Source organism: Ranitomeya imitator, chromosome 9 (assembly GCF_032444005.1).
Source record: "Ranitomeya imitator isolate aRanImi1 chromosome 9, aRanImi1.pri, whole genome shotgun sequence".
NCBI classification, from domain to species: domain Eukaryota; kingdom Metazoa; phylum Chordata; class Amphibia; order Anura; family Dendrobatidae; genus Ranitomeya; species Ranitomeya imitator.
The window spans coordinates 155,424,391-155,441,356 of NC_091290.1; the positions used below are offsets into that span (position 1 = coordinate 155,424,391).

At 50.3% G+C, this 16,966-nt stretch overlaps 1 protein-coding gene across 10 annotated transcripts in view; it reads right to left on the minus strand.

Annotated features, from left to right (window-relative positions):
• Nucleotides 1-1,361: 1,361 nt before the first annotated feature.
• The window catches only part of NDRG4 (NDRG family member 4), a 257,500-nt gene continuing 241,895 nt past the window's right edge, over nucleotides 1,362-16,966 (minus strand). For 5 of the 10 annotated variants that reach the window (XM_069739583.1, XM_069739585.1, XM_069739587.1 and 2 more), the window contains 5 exons: nucleotides 8,718-8,765; nucleotides 7,364-7,399; nucleotides 5,189-5,240; nucleotides 3,724-3,762; nucleotides 1,362-3,103 (listed from right to left, as the gene is read on the minus strand). In XM_069739583.1, coding sequence (XP_069595684.1) covers nucleotides 2,949-3,103; nucleotides 3,724-3,762; nucleotides 5,189-5,240; nucleotides 7,364-7,399; nucleotides 8,718-8,765 — 330 coding nt within the window. In that variant the 3' untranslated portion in view covers nucleotides 1,362-2,948. The remainder of the gene's footprint in view (nucleotides 3,104-3,723; nucleotides 3,763-5,188; nucleotides 5,241-7,363; nucleotides 7,400-8,717; nucleotides 8,766-16,966) is intronic. The other 5 variants (XM_069739584.1, XM_069739588.1, XM_069739591.1 and 2 more) reach the window with 1 other exon arrangement.

Genomic DNA, 16,966 nt, shown 5'->3' on the forward strand with positions numbered 1-16,966 from the left:
CATCCTATCTTTAACCTGAGAGATCGAGAGCAAAGGAGACTTCCACTTTGACGCAATGTGTATTTTGGTCGCCATTCCCAGCATGACCACCAGTTTATATAGGTTTTTGGGCAGTCCCTTTGGTTTTAAGCCCAGCAGGAAAGTCATTGGGCTCATTGATATCTCTTTTCCATGCATCCTTTCTACCAGAAGCTTTACCTCTCCCCACAGATCGGTCGCCGCTGGGCAGGACCACCATATATGACCCATATCTCCTGGTGCATCACAGCCTCTAAAACATTTATCAGAAACCTGAGGATATATGTTATGCAGTCTCGTAGGGACCAAGTATGTTCTATGTAAGACCTTGAGGGAAGTCTCAACCAGGGATACCTGGTGGGACCCTCTCGATAAAGCACCACAACAGTTTTGCCATTCTTCCAGTGAGATATTAAACCCCAGGTCCTCCTCCCATTGTTGCATAAATCTATGTTTCTTTTCCTCCTTTGTATTGGTGAAGGATGAGTATAAATAAGAAATGACCCCTCCTCCCTGTGGGTCGGTTAAGCACTTCTGCTCAAACCCAGTTACTCGGAAAGACCTCCCATTCGTTGCACTCTTTCTTGCTAAATCAAAGACTTGATTAATACGAAATGCCTCTCGGACTGGGACAAGTGCCTCTTAAAGACACTAAGCATGAACCGGATTCTCCTGCGGCCAGTGTCAGGGAGTATACGGCGGAGGGGGAGCTAACTTTGTTATGTTGGCTTAGGGTCAGCCTCCTGGCGGCAGCAGCAGCAGCGTACACCACTGTCCTGTGTCTCCCAATGAGATGAAGGAGAAACATCAAATGGTATCAGTAAAAGGTCAGCCTAGTGCCTAACAACCGGCCCACATCCCGCACCACCAGAAGACAAAAACTGGCAGCTCTGTTAAAACGGCAACCTTTTTTTTAATTTAAATTCTCCCCAAATGTATAATAAAAAAATGCACAGGTTCAATATCGAAAGTAGACAGAGGTGGAGAATCATGACAGGTTGTTTGTATCAGAGAATGACCCTTCCCACCAAAAAAAACACAAACACCCCCAAAAAACAATGTTCGGATTGCATTCTTTTTCCACAATTTCACTTCATGGTGTCATTCAAAACTACAACTGCCCCGTAAAAAACAAGACCTCACACGGCGATGTGGATGGGAAACAACAAGAGAGGGGAAAAGTAAAAATACCCTGGTCATGAAAGCGTAAACCAGTGGAGACTGCTCCCTGGGAGAAAAACACAGAATGACGGCACCACGCGGCAGAGGCAGAATGACGGCACCACGCGGCAGAGGCAGAATGACGGCACCACGCGGCAGAGGCAGAATGACGGCACCACGCGGCAGAGTAACTATTTTATTGAGGTTTGTTGTATTCATCCATTACTATCGTGAAATAATGATGGCTGTAGCCACGAGCATCCACGCCACAAAAGACAAAAACAAGAAGATGATAAGAGTCACTGCGTACATACAGGAGTCATCACCCCCCGATCTCAGTCCGGGGAGTGAGGCCGCACAACCAGGGAAGAGAAAAGAGACAGCACAATGAGACAGCGCAGGAGACAGGACACAACTGGAATCAGGAGATTTTGCGCAGGGACGGACTCTCACCCTCCTCTCCACTCACAGACATTCACCGGCACAGGATGAGTCTTCTTCACTGATAGTGGGGTGACTGTGAGAAGCCGTACTGGAACCCCGAGATATGGCAACAACATGCGTAAGTCATCCACTGCTTACCCAATGCTAGATCCTTAGATCACAATCACCCCGGTCACCTCTATTGGATCTTCTACCATCATCTGGGTCACTTTTCTGGGATCTTCTGTACAAGTCCGGAATCACCTCTATGGAAATCCCTAGTCATCTGTGGTCACCTCTGTGAAATCACCTACAATCATACAGGTCACCTCTATTGCATCAGTAACAGTCACCCGGGCCACCTCAGTGGGATCCTTTACAATCAACTGGGTTACTTGAAGAAATTCCCTACAGTCTTCAAGGTCACCTCTATGGGATCTTCTGCAGTCGTCCAGGTCACCTCTATGGGATCTACTGTAGTAGTCAGGGGTCACCTCTATGGAATCTTCTGTAGTCATCCAAGTCACCTCTGAGATCTTCTGCAGTCGTCCAGGTCACCTCTATGAGATCTACTGTAGTAGTCAGGGGTCACCCCTATGGGATCTTCTGTAGTCATCCAGATCACCTCTATGAGATCGTCTGTAGTCAGGTGTCACCTCTATGTAATCTTCTGCAATCGTCCAGGTCAACTCTATGGGATCTACTGTAGTAGTCAGGGGTCACCTCTATGGGATCTTCTGCAGTCATCCAGGTCACCTCTATGGGATAGTCTGTAGTCGTCAGGTGTCACCTCTATGTAATCTGCAATCGTCCAGGTCACCTCTATGGGATCTTCTGTGGTCGTCCAGGTCACCTCTATGAGAACTACTGTAGTAGTCAGGGGTCACCTCTATGGAATCTTCTGTAGTCATCCAGGTCACCTCTGAGATCTTCTGTAGTCAGGTGTCACCTCTATGTAATCTTCTGCAATCGTCCAGGTCACCTCTATGGGATCTTCTGTAGTCATCTAGGTCACCTCTATGGAATCTTCTGTATTCGTCATGTGTCACGTCTATGTAATCTTCTGTAGTCATCCAGGTCACCTCTATGGGATCTTCTGTAGTCGTCCAGGTCATCCCTCCTAATTATTCAGTCACCACCGATCTGATGTTACCCGTCTCACATCCAGTCACAGGCGAGTGGGAAGAGCACACCAGATTATGATTAACTACTGTCACTCTGGTATTTGGTTCCCCAAAAAACGCCAGACGCTGTTTTAAGGGGTGGGGTGCAGGAAGAGAAACCAGTAAAGAAGATAAGGGTAATGAGTGGGCGAGAAGACGGGTAGTAAGAACTGCTCAGGGTCTTCAGCAGGACACTTCCATGGTGTGGTTGATCTGACCGATGCCCTCGTTGCTCTCTGACTGAGTGCAAGGCCTGGGCCGACTTCCATCCACAGAACTGGCACTGGTGAGGGACGCTGTGCGAGATCGGGCGAGTCGGGTCATACTGGCCGAGGGCACTACAGAAACAAAGAAGAGTCAAGAAGTTACAAATTTAGAACCAGTGGCTGAGCATTCACAAAGAGCAGATCAAGGGAAGATACCGCAGAAGCATGAACTGCTCAGTACTGGATACAGGCTGAAAGCTTCAACCTGCCATGCAGGGTTGTGGGACAGCGATGGCTGCCGTGGGGCTTGGGGAAGAGGAGGCTGGACTGTGCCCCAGTAATCCAAGCAGCCAGCCTCCTCGGGAAGTGGAGTCCTTTGGTCAGCATGCCGCTTGTTTCTCAGCACCTTTCCTTTAGCATGAAGCCCCATATGAGGTGTGAAGCATGAGATGTTACCCTGGACCTATATGATCTGGGACCTCCAGGCTCAGGGGGCGCTCTACAGCTCAATGACAGAAGATTGGGCTGGGACTTATCATGTGGGGTGCGTATATCCACGTCTTGTGTAGTAAGAGGACTACAAGCAATGATAGCACCTGCGATACCCCAGTAACATTGTGTACCTATGTGTGACGCTGGACAACAGCTGGAATTACACCATCATTGGGAGGGAAAAGCAGCCCATGTGGAGCATTCAGAGGGGGACACTGAACCGAGGAGCATGCAATCTATTCAGCAGTGTGATGGGATACCTGCGCTGGCACTCTGTCTCCGATCCTTCAAGGAGGCAACTGGGGGAAAAGATGAGGAAGGAAGCAGGGGAAGGGGTGAAGAGTCCAGCGGAGAGTGATGAGGAGGGGAGAAGACACAGAAATGTGACATTGAGACAACGGCTACCAATATGCTGCGATCACCATAAAGAGAATATAGAGCCGCAGAGATTTCAGAGTCAGTGTGAGCACAGAGGAAAAGAGGTGAAAAGACAGAAGTCAGAGACATGACGCACACAGAGCAAGTACAGACGGAGGACACAGAACAAGAGGACAGTCAAAAGAGAGACGGAGGACACAAAGACCAAGAGGACGGTCAAAAGAGAGACGGAGGACACAAAGACCAAGAGGACGGTCAAAAGAGACGGAGGACACAGAACAAGAGGACGGTCAAAAGAGAGACGGAGGACACAGAACAAGAGGACGGTCAAAAGAGAGACGGAGGACACAGAGACTAAGAGGACGGTCAAAAGAGAGACGGAGGACACAGAGACTAAGAGGACGGTCAAAAGAGAGACGGAGGACACAAAGACCAAGAGGACGGTCAAAAGAGAGACGGAGGACACAGAACAAGAGGACGGTGAAAAAAGAGACGGAGGACACAGAGACCAAGATGACAGTCAAAAGAGAGACGGAGGACACAGAGACCAAGAGGACGGTCAAAAGAGAGATGGAGGACACAGATACCAAGAGGACGGTCAAAAGAGAGACGGAGGACACAGAGACCAAGAGGACGGTCAAAAGAGAGACGGAGGACACAGAGACCAAGAGGAAGGTCAAAAGAGAAGGAGGACACACAGAACAAGAGGACAGTCAAAAGAGAGATGGAGGACACCGAGACCAAGAGGACAGTCAAAAGAGAGACGGAGGACACAGAGACCAAGAGGACGGTCAAAAGAGAGACGGAGGACACAGAGACAAAGAGGAAGGTCAAAAGAGATGGAGGACACAGAGAACAAGAGGACGGGCAAAAGAGAGACGGAGGACACAGAGACTAAGAGGACAGTCAAAAGAGAGACGGAGGACACAGATACCAAGAGGACGGTCAAAAGAGAGACGGAGGACACAGAGACCAAGAGGACAGTCAAAAGAGAGACGGAGGACACAGAGACCAAGAGGACGGTCAAAAGAGAGACGGAGGACACAGAGACCAAGAGGAAGGTCAAAAGAGACGGAGGACACAGAAGAGGACGGGCAAAAGAGACTGAGGACACAGACCAAGAGGACGGTCAAAAGAGAGACGGAGGACACAGATACCAAGAGAAAGGTCAAAAGAGACGGAGGACACAGAGAACAAGAGGATGGTCAAAAGACAGAGAGGACACAGAAATGATGAAATGAATCCAGACACACAATCCTGGGGTCCTGGAGCCGCCACCCTCCAGAGACCCCGAGGGCCCAACCCTCCAAACATCCAGTGATCGCAGTCTGGCAGAGTTGAACTTACTGTATCCCATTCCTTGAAGGAAGTATTTGAAAGCTTCTGTCAGCTTTCCAGGCTGTGAAAAGAAATGACCACGGTGTGACTCATGATTGGCATGTGATAGCATCTACAGACAAGAATAGAATAAATGAGACCTCCACTGAGGAGTAAGCTCTAGAGGTAGAGACCACCCCAGGAGACGCTGATTGAGCCTGGTTTTTGTCCTGTGTTATTCTTTTTGTGTTGGGCACTGGCCATTCTCCTGAGAAGGAGACCATAAGCGAGCGCTTCTAATTGGTCTGATAGCATTCATGAAATAAGACTGGGAAGTTTCACCTGACCAGTGACACTACAGTAACAGAGGCCGCGTCCCCGCTGAGTACACCTTATGATGGGTCCTAGGACCATCATCACTCATCCTCATCTGTGGCTCACACCGCTCCAGAGAACGGTGTGAGGAAAATATATAATATAAATTTTAGTTTCTCTTGCCTGTTAGTGCCATGCTGTGGGCTAAAACCCCCCTTCTCTTTGTGTTCCTGAAATGTGTGTGTAGGAAAGGTTTTATTGCTTCCAGCTCTGGGAGCAAAGGAATTTTTACGATCGGTATAGCTGCATAGACAATTGTACCAGCTGAAACTGGTCTGATCTCTCTTTTAAAACATGAGGCTCTTTGTCCTAATCTTGCAAGATTCTGGGCCACCGATTTGGGCTAGAAAAATAATAAATACATATTGCTAACCTCCATCGGCGAATCTATCAGCCACTGTAAGCCCGAGCCTCTAATTCCACCAGGTAAAAAAATATGGATTTCTCTGGAACTGTATGTCCCAAATAGCCAGCCCAAATTTGGTTTCATTAGAAATCCAATTGCTAAATAAGAAGAAAGCTGGGTGTGTTATGATTCTGACATGTTTGGGAACGAAAATACGAAACTTATAAGAATTAGAGTTAAATTTGGTAAGTTTGAAGAGACAGGACGGACTGGGAAAACCAACCCCTTTTAGTGATGTCACCAGGCTGAGCTATAAGTGTTATGCCAGGCACCCAGCAGTGAGAGTCTGAGTTTTTTACTTGAGGAGCCGTTTCTATCCTGACCTCCTGATGCACTGGGACATTTGGGGTTCCGCCTACCAGCATGGTTTTGCCTGAAATGAACTGAGGACATGTGAGTTTTACCTTTTCTTATTTAATCCCTTTATTTTATAATTACCTTGTACATATTTTCAATTGTCTCATATTGTAACATCTTTATATGCCTTTTTATAAACACTGCCTTCTTTCGGAGTAAAATATATAAATTACTAGTTTTCGTTCTTCCTGCTCTAAAATGTACCCTAAGTCTTCTGAAGGGAATTACGCTACGGTTTTGGGTTAGCTTCGGACCTGTTTAAACGAAGCTGGTGGCAGTATACCGTGTTCTGGGTATTTGGGAGTCGTTGTAGTGACGGCAGCATTGATAATTATTGTTCCTGCCTGAGTGGGGGTAGTTATATCGCCTCACTACAGCGTGCCCAATAGCCAGTACATAGCAGGCAGCCTTTCTGGCGACTAATTACCCTAGGTGCAGTACCTAATCTGACCTGAGGGTAAGGGGGGCGCCAGAGAGCTGCACGTTCAAGCGGAACTGTACAGCGGGATATACATAAATCCCTGCAGTTCGTGGTATATTGAAGAGCAGTGGGATAATTAAAATAAGCCCCTGCTGTAAACTAAGAGGTCAATAGCCTTGTGTGTGGTTTTTCATCACATTGTAGCAGAGGAGGGATAACTAAGATAAGCCCCCCTGCACATGTGATAGCCGTCTGTTGGCCTAAAGTCACCCCGATCCGTGACATAGGGGTGACGTTCATGGTGTGAATCGTGACAAGCGGCCCCTCACGTGACCGGTAACAGAGGCCGCGTCCCCGCTGAGTACATCGTATGATGGGTCCTAGGACCATCATCACTCATCCTCATCTGCAGCTCATACCGCTCCAGAGAGCGACCCCTCACGTGGCCGGTGACACTACAGTAACAGAAGCCGCGTCCCCGCTGAGTACAGCCGTAGGATGGGTCCTAGAACCATCAGCACTCATCCTCATCTGTGGCTCACACCTCTCCAGAGAGCGGCCCCTCATGTGAGTGATGGAAGAAATGTACAAAATGGCCGGGGACATGAGTGGGTGAGAGCGATAGATATGACAGGAGGATAAATACCTGGGTGACCTGTGGAAGTCCTCCAGAGTCTGCCATCTGTGTGTGACAAGATGTGAGCAGAATTAATAGATTAATACTGAAATAAGACATTATGGCTGAGACCGCGTACGTGGAGGGGAGGATAAAGGACATACAGGGAGGATACAGTGTACGTGGAGGGGAGGATACAGGACATACAGGGAGGATACAGCGTACGTGGAGGGGAAGATACAGGACATACAGGGAGGAGAACGCGTACGTGGAGGGGAGGATACAGGACATACAGGGAGGAGACCGCGTATGTGGAGGGGAGGATACAGGACATACAGGGAGGAGACCGCGTACGTGGAGGGGAGGATAGAGGACATACAGGGAGGAGACCGCGTATGTGGAGGGGAGGATACAGGACATACAGGGAGGAGACTGCATACGTGGAGGGGAGGATACAGGACATACAGGGAGGAGACCGCGTACATGGAGGGGAGGATACAGGACATACAGGGAGGAGACCGCGTATGTGGAGGGGAGGATACAGGATATACAGGGAGGAGACCGCGTACGTGGAGGGGAGGATACAGGACATACAGGGAGGAGACCGCGTATGTGGAGGGGAGGATACAGGATATACAGGGAGGAGACCGCGTACGTGGAGGGGAGGATACAGGACATACAGGGAGGAGACCGCGTACATGGAGGGGAGGATACAGGACATACAGGGAGGAGACCGCGTATGTGGAGGGGAGGATACAGGATATACAGGGAGGAGACCGCGTACGTGGAGGGGAGGATACAGGACATACAGGGAGGAGACCGCGTATGTGGAGGGGAGGATACAGGACATACAGGGAGGAGACCGCGTACGTGGAGGGGATGGAGGGGAGGATACAGGACATACAGGGAGGAGACCGCGTACATGGAGGGGAGGATAGAGGACATACAGGGAGGAGACAGGACATACAGGGAGGAGACCGCATACGTGGAGGGGAGGATACAGGACATACAGGGAGAAGACCGCGTACGTGGAGGGGAGGATACAGGACATACAGGGAGGAGACCGCGTACGTGGAGGGGAGGATACAGGACATACAGGGAGGAGACCGCGTACGTGGAGGGGAGGATACAGGACATACAGGGAGGAGACAGGACATACAGGGAGGAGACAGCGTACGTGGAGGGGAGGATACAGGACATACAGGGATAAGTTCCGTGTACGTGGAGGGGAGGGAGAGTATGTTACGCACATAGAGAAGATATGGAAGAGGTCATATGCACAGTGAAGGTTTGAGAAGGAGAAAGCAAATACAAGGGGAGGACACCAAACAGGAGGCCACATTTGAGGCCGATATGCGGCAGATTCGGAGGTCGGATGGCTTACCTTCAGGAACGTTGTAGTTGTTGGATCAAGCTTGGAGTTACATTCAACCTGTCAGGAAGGAAAGTGCAGTTAGGACGGTGGCAGTATAATGGCTGACATCATGGGAGGTTTACAATAGGGAACGGCTGTGACCCAAGTAGATCACTAGCGATCTACTGCAAAGTGATCTGATCGTTAACCCCTTCATGACACAAGATGTACCTCCTGGGTCGTGTCCCTCCCTTTCATGTGGGCTGTGGTGCTGAGCCGCATCTTTCCCTGCACATCCACCCGCGGCTGTCAACCTCCGATTTCGGCATTTAACGCATGCTTACAGGAAGTGCATCACAGACCCCACCCATTGGCGCCCCTGTCACATGATCGTGGGGCGTCGATGAGGTGGCCTGACAATCGGAGGTCTGCAGAAGGCCCCTGTTATTGACACTGCCCGCGGCCGTAGCGGTGCTGAAGCCCTGCCGTGTGTAGCGCAGGCGACCAGACGATCGCAGCTTCACGTCTTTTAAGGAGAACATCGAAAAACGGAAGAAGTGGAAAAAAAAAAGTTCATATCGCCGTCCTCTTACCACATTCAAAATAAGACAAAAAAAAAAACGCACATTTGTTATCGTTGCGTTCAGAAACGCCCATCTATTAAGAAGGAAAAAGAAACAACGCAACATTGCAAAAAAATGACAATACCCGACGGCCTAAAGATTGTCTGGATACCATTCTGGGGTGTATACGAATGTGAGGAAAATGTATATCATAATTTAGTTTTCTTGCTAGCCTGCGTGGGCTAAGCCCCCCTTCTTGGAGTGATACTGCCACAGTTTGTAGCTTCTCTTGCTCAAGGCTGTGGGCTAACAAGCCCCCCCTTCCCTTTCACTCAGCCAAGAGCTGCTCTGCCAATGTATGGGGGAAGAGAGGTTTTATTGCCGAAAGGAATTTACGACCGGCATTTCCTGTGTAAGCTCTTGTTCAGCTATAAGTGAAGTAGAATCTTCGAGGATCCATGAAAGATTCTTTGTTTAGTTTTTGTTAGATGTTAGGCAAACGATTTAAGCTAGAAATAAGAAAATATATATTCGTATTCCCACTCGGTGTACCTACCCATCCCTTGAAACTCGGGCTTCTAACTCCATCTGGTAAAGAAGTAGGGATTTCTCTGTAAATATGTATCCCAGATAGGACATATTTGATCTCATTAGAATGCTCACGTTAATCCGAGATGAATTATGAGTTTGTTAGGACTCTGACATGTTTTGTAGTGAAGTTATAGAAATCAGACAAAATAGTTTAAAGTTTAGGCAGAATGTAGAGAGAGGAGGGTCTGGATAAGCCAGCCTTTCTGTGATGTCACAGCCTTAATGTTTTAAGTGTCTGGCAGGCTCTGAGGAGTCTCTTTCTGCTTGATTTCTTGTCTTCTCCCGGAAGAGCCCTGCTCACGTCCAAATGAGCTGGGACGTATGGGAAAAACTCCACTAGCCTGGTTGCTGTTGTGAATTCTGTGGCTGAATTCACTCCTGTGGTCACAAGTGGTACTGCAGCTTCTGAGCTTCCTCCCTCTGTCTTCCTTGCTCCTTGTCAATGTTCCAGTGTTGGTCCTGAGCTTCTGGATCTTTCCTGTGGTCTGCTGCTCTGCTTAGATAAGTGTTTCTTTGCTTTTGTTGCTACTTTTTCTGTCCAGCTTGTCTATTCGTTTTGCTGGAAGCTCTGAGACGCAAAGGGTGCACCGCCGTGCCGTTAGTTCGGCACGGTGGGTCTTTTTGCCCCCTTTGCGTGGTTTTTTGTAGACTGCAAAGTTCTCTTTGCTATCCTCGCTCTATCTAGAATATCGGGCCTCACTTTGCTGAATCTATTTCATCCCTACGTTTGTCTTTTCATCTTGCTAACAGTCATTATATGTGGGGGGCTGCCTTTTCCTTTGGGGTATTTCTCTGAGGCAAGTCAGGCTTGTTTTTCTATCTTCAGGCTAGTCAGCTCCTCAGGCTGCGCCGAGTTGCATAGGTAGTGACAGGCGCAATCCACAGCTGCCTTTAGTTGTGTTTAGGATAGGTTCAGGTATTGCGGTCTACAGAGATTCCACGTCTCAGAGCTCGTTCTATTGTTTTTGGGTTATTATCAAATCACTGTATGTGCTCTGATTGCTGGCACACTGTGTCACTGGATTGCCTTCATAACAGGTTGCCTGCAATGCGTTGAACATGTGAGTGTTACTTTTCTCATTTAAACCCTGTTTATTTAATAATTACCCTTGTACATATTTGCAATTGTCTCATGTGTAACATCTTGATAAAATATTTTTGATAAAGCACTGCCTAATTTTTTGTATGGGATATAATATTATATATTAGTTCGTTCTCCTGTTCTAAACCGTACCCCAAGTCTTCTGAAGAGAAATACGCTACTGTTACTGTTGTGTTGGGTTAGCTTCGGACCCGTTTAATCGAAGCTGGTGGCAGCGAGAGTGTGCTGACTTTTGGGGGTTATGCTGAAGCGACTGCGGCATTGCTAATTATTGTTCCTGCCTGAGTGGGAGTAGTTATCGCGTCGCTGCAGCGTGCCCAATAGCCAGTACATAGCAGGCAGCCTTTCTGGCGACTAATTACCCAGGGTGCAGTACCTAATCTGACCTGAGAGTAAGGGGGCGCCAGAGAGCTGCAAGTGTCAAGTGGAACTGTAAGCGGGATATACATAAATCCCTGCAGTTTGTGGTATATAGAAAAGCAATGGGATACCTAGAATAAGCCCCTGCTGTAAACTATGAGGTCAATAGCCTTGTGTGTGGTTTTTCATCACATCGTGGAGTGGAGGGATAACTAAGATAAGCCCCCCTGCACATGTGATAGCCGTCTGTTGGCCTAAAGTCACCTCAATCCGTGACGTAGGGGTGACGGTCACGGTGGGAATCCTGACCAATTGGTGACAGCGGTCAGGGGAATCGTGACAATTGGTGGCAAGGCGGTGGGATATCTTAGAGCATTAGTGATTTGGTTTGAGTAATCATTCCTCTCACTAAAAACTTGCAGAAAGTTCTTGCGAGGACTCTGCGCAAATAAGTTTGGAGAACGAACTCAGTGTTTTATTAGTCTTGAGACAATTGTGTACGGGTAATTATCCCCTCCCTTTCTCTTCGTTTTTCTATCCTATCTTTTATTTGACAACCATGGCTGCGAAAGGGGAAGCCTGGTACAACCAGCAGAAGAAGGACATTCTTGCTGGGATATGCATGTACCATGGCCTGAACCCCCAGGACAAGTCCAAGGCTCAAATGGTCGCTGACCTGGTGCAATTCGAAGCAGACCAAGCCAGGTCACAGAGCCCAGAGGCCGCAGAAGCCAGCACCAGCGAACATGGTGCTGCAGCAGAGGTCCAACCACTGAATGCTGGCCCTGTTAGCAATCCGGGCGAATTGGACCCCCACCTGCAGGCGGCCTTGGAAGAACTCCCCACTGATGACCATGAGGGACGCCTACGGCTGATTCAGCAGTATCGGCAGGAGGCCCGAGCCGAACGAGAGGCCCAGCGAGAGGCTGAGAGAGCCGAGCGCCAAGCCCAGTGAGAACATGAACTGGAGATGTTCCGGCAGGGGGGGATGCCCTCCACCGCCCAGAGATGTGAGCCCAGCAGCGCTCAGATACCTAAGCCCCGGCCCGATCACTTCCCTGTTATGGAGAAGGACGGAGACTTGGACACTTTTCTGCGGGCCTTTGAGAAAGCCTGCAGACAGTACCGGCTGCCTACAGATGAATGGGCCCGATACCTGACACCAGGGCTGAGAGGTAAAGCTCTGGAGGCGTTTGCTGCCCTCCCTCAAGAACAAGATGGTGACTATGAGGCCATCAAGCAGGCTCTGATAGCCAAGTACCAGCTTACACTCGAGGTGTACCGTAGAAAGTTCCGGACCCTCCAACGTGGCCCACACGACAGCTACAGTGATGTGGTGCATGGACTGGGGACCCACTTTGACCAGTGGACCCAAGGACTGTCAGTGACCACCTTTGCACAGCTGCGAGACCTGATGATCAAAGACCAGTTCTTTCATCTTTGCCCAGCTGAGGTGCGACAGTTCGTGATGGACAGAGAACCCAAAGATGTGACGAAAGCAGCACAGATTGCCGATGCCTATGAGGCCAACCGTAGATCGGAAGTGCGGAAGCCAGTCACCACCAGCTGGAGAGGGGGTAAGCCTGCAACCAACACCAGTACCCCTGCCAGCCAACACACCAGAGGTCCTGGCCCCGTGGCCAACAGCACCAGACCTACCACCGAACCTCGCAAGTGTTTCACCTGCCATCAGACTGGTCATATCAGTCCCTCCTGCCCAACCAAGCAGAACAACACCCCAGCCAAGGCCCCAGGGTCTAATGCAGCAGTTCTTTTGGTGGGTGGTGTGGTTTGGAGGGTGTGTGACAACGTACAGCCTGTCACTGTGGGAGGCCATGTTGCTACAGGCCTCAAGGACACCGGGGCTGAACGAACCCTCATCCGACCCGAACTGGCGGCCCCTGAAGAAATCATTCCGGGGAAAACCCTAACTGTCACTGGGATTGGGGGCATCAGCTGTCCCTTACCGATGGCCCGGGTTTTTATTGATTGGGGTGCCGGGAGCGGGGTGAAGGAAGTGGGGCTGTCTGATAATTTGCCCACTGATGTTTTGTTGGGGACTGATTTGGGGAGGATGGTTGCATACTACGTCCCTGACACCCCTCCCCAATCTACTAATGCGGGTAAAGTTAACCCTGATGATGCTGATGATGATGGGAAATCGCATGTGTTACCTGACCATGCTTTATCTTGTAATGATGCATCTAATAACCATTTTTTCCCTAGGATTGATGGTGAAAATGTTGTACCTGTGCCAGCTGAACCTGATAATGATTTTTCTGTGAAGGTTAATGTGTCCATAGGTACAGGCGTGCCCAGCCACGTCGCTCTGCGGAGTGAGACGGCTGAGGAACCCCTACCAGGGGCAAGTGTCGGTGCTACAGGAAATGGGGAGATGCATGGGAACCGTGAGCAAGGTGACGCCATGAAGGTGACCAGCGCCACCGAGGAAGGTAACTGGCCCATAATTAGCACTGCCCCTGGAGTGTTGGGGGTGGATGGGGAGGTAGAGCCCATAGCAGCGCCGGCTGATGGGCCTGTAGAAACCCCCGGGGAGACAGCCTACGTAGCTGCTGTCACCCGCAGTCAGAGTGCCCGGAACGCAGATAACTGTCAGCCTTCCGAACCCTCCTCAGTCACCACTGTGACTGAACCAGAGGTGGACACAGAGCAGGTCCAAGAGGGTTCCCGTGGGGAAGGGACCCTGACATCGCTTTTGGCTTCCCCTAGCCAGGAGTTTCAGGCCGCTCTGCACACAGATGCGAGCCTAGAGAGTTTGAGACAACTCGCCGGGACGCGCTTCTCCGAGACTGATAAGGAGAAGGTGTTCTGGGAACGAGGAAGGTTGTACCGGGAGACAGTACCCGGAGAATCACAAAAGGAGTGGTTGAGGGAAAGACAGCTGGTCGTCCCGCAGCAATTCCGGGGTGAGTTGTTGCGGATTGCCCATGAGATCCCGCTAGCTGGACACTTGGGGATCAGCAAAACTAAGGCCTGGCTGTCTCAACACTTCTATTGGCCTAAGATGGGGACAGATGTGTCAAACTACTGCCGCTCCTGTGTCACTTGTCAAAGAGTGGGGAAGGCGGGGCCTGCTATTAAGGCTCCTCTGATCCCTTTGCCAGTAATAGAGGAGCCTTTCCAGAGGATCGCGGTGGACATTGTGGGCCCGCTGGCCGTCCCCAGCACCTCTGGAAAGCAATACATCCTTACTGTGGTAGACTATGCTACCCGGTACCCAGAGGCAGTAGCTCTGTCGTCAACTAGGGCAGATAAGGTGGCGGATGCCCTGTTGGCCATCTTTTCACGTGTAGGATTTCCCAGGGAAATGCTTACTGATCAAGGGACCCAATTTATGTCTCGCCTAATGGAGGCTCTCTGTAAGAGAATGCAGGTGAAGCACCTGGTATCGAGTGCGTATCACCCACAGACCAATGGCTTGTGTGAACGCTTCAATGGTACCCACAAACAGATGCTACGCATGCTGGTTGAGACTCAATGGCGCGACTGGGAGCGGTACCTCCCACACCTGCTGTTCGCTTACAGAGAGGTTCCGCAGGCCTCGACGGGGTTCTCCCCCTTCGAGCTCCTGTACGGCAGACGAGTCCGGGGACCCTTTGGGTTGGTAAGAGAATCATGGGAAGAGGAGCCGAACCCTTCTAAAGTGTCCATAGTGGAGTATGTCATGCGCTTCCATGACAAGATGCAGACCTTGACGCAGTTGGTGCATGACAACATGACGCAGGCTCAGGCTGATCAGAAGCACTGGTACGACCAGAACGCCCGGGAGCGGACCTACCACGTGGGTCAAAAGGTGTGGGTGCTGGTCCCCGTACCAACGGATAAGCTTCAGGCAGCCTGGGAGGGCCCGTACGTCGTCCACCAACAGCTCAACCCGGTCACTTACGTGGTCACGCTTGACCACGTTCGGGGTAGGCGAAAGGCCTTTCACGTCAACATGATGAAGGCTCATCACGAACGTGAACCTTTCGTCCTACCGGTCTGCAGCTTGCCCGAAGACGGTGAGGAAGACACCCTCCTGGACATGCTGGCCCAAGCCAAGGCCAATGGGTCCATCGAGGACGTGGAGGTAAGCGCCTCGTTAACTGAACCCCAGCGGTTGCAGTTGCAAACCACACTGGAACCCTTCCGGGTCGTGTTCTCCAACCGACCTGGGAGGACTGAGTTAGCCGTCCACGAGGTGGACACCGGGAATCACGCCCCACTACGGCGAACACCCTATCGAATCTCTGACCAGGTGCAGCAGATTATGCGCCAAAAGATCGATGAGATGTTACAGCTGGGGGTGATTCGACGGTCAAAGAACGCGTGGGCATCACCTGTAGTTCTCGTGCCAAAGAAGGACCGGACCACCCGGTTCTGCGTGGACTACAGGGGGCTCAACGCCATCACAGCCTCGGATGCGCACCCAATGCCGCGCATCGAGGAGCTGCTTGAGAAGTTAGCTGGTGCAAATTACCTAACAATAATGGATCTGAGTCGAGGATACTGGCAGATTCCCCTGAGCCCTGAGGCACAGGAGAAGTCCGCCTTTATCACACCCTTTGGACTGTACGAGTCCACGGTCATGCCCTTCGGCATGAAGAATGCCCCTGCCACTTTCCAGCGGATGGTCAACCTCCTGCTTCAGGGACTGGAGAAGTACGCCGTGGCGTACTTGGATGACATTGCCATCTTCAGTCCCTCCTGGAAGGAACACCTGCAGCATCTCGAGGAGGTGCTCAGGCGAATTCACCAAGCAGGACTGACTATCAAGCCGGGAAAGTGTCAGATGGGCATGAGGGAGGTTCACTACCTGGGGCACCGGGTAGGCGGATGCACCATGGAGCCAGAGCATGGCAATGGTGATGGGTTGGCCCACCAGGGTGAACCTGCTGAGGTGCGCATGGAGGAGAACCATCAGATCCTGCCTCCCTAGCGCACACCTGAAGGGGGAGGTGTGAGGAAAATGTACATCATAAGTTAGTTTTCTTGCTAGCCTGCGTGGGCTAAGCCCCCCTTCTTGGAGTGATACTGCCACAGTTTGTAGCTTCTCTTGCTCAAGGCTGTGGGCTAACAAGCCCCCCCTTCCCTTTCACTCAACCAAGAGCTGCTCTGCCAATGTATGGGGGAAGAGAGGTTTTATTGCCGAAAGGAATTTACGACCGGCATTTCCTGTGTAAGCTCTTGTTCAGCTATAAGTGAAGTAGAATCTTCGAGGATCCATGAAAGATTCTTTGTTTAGTTTTTGTTAGATATTAGGCTAACGATTTAAGCTAGAAATACGAAAATATATATTCGTATTCCCACTCGGTGTACCTACCCATCCCTTGAAACTCGGGCTTCTAACTCCATCTGGTAAAGAAGTAGGGATTTCTCTGTAAATATGTATCCCAGATAGGACATATTTGATCTCATTAGAATGCTCACGTTAATCCGAGATGAATTATGAGTTTGTTAGGACTCTGACATGTTTTGTAGTGAAGTTATAGAAATCAAAGAAAATAGTTTAAAGTTTAGGCAGAATGTAGAGAGAGGAGGGCCTGGATAAGCCAGCCTTTCTGTGATGTCACAGCCTTAATGTTTTAAGTGTCTGGCAGGCTCTGAGGAGTCTTTCTGCTTGATTTCTTGTCTTCTCCCGGAAGAGCCCTGCTCACGTCCAA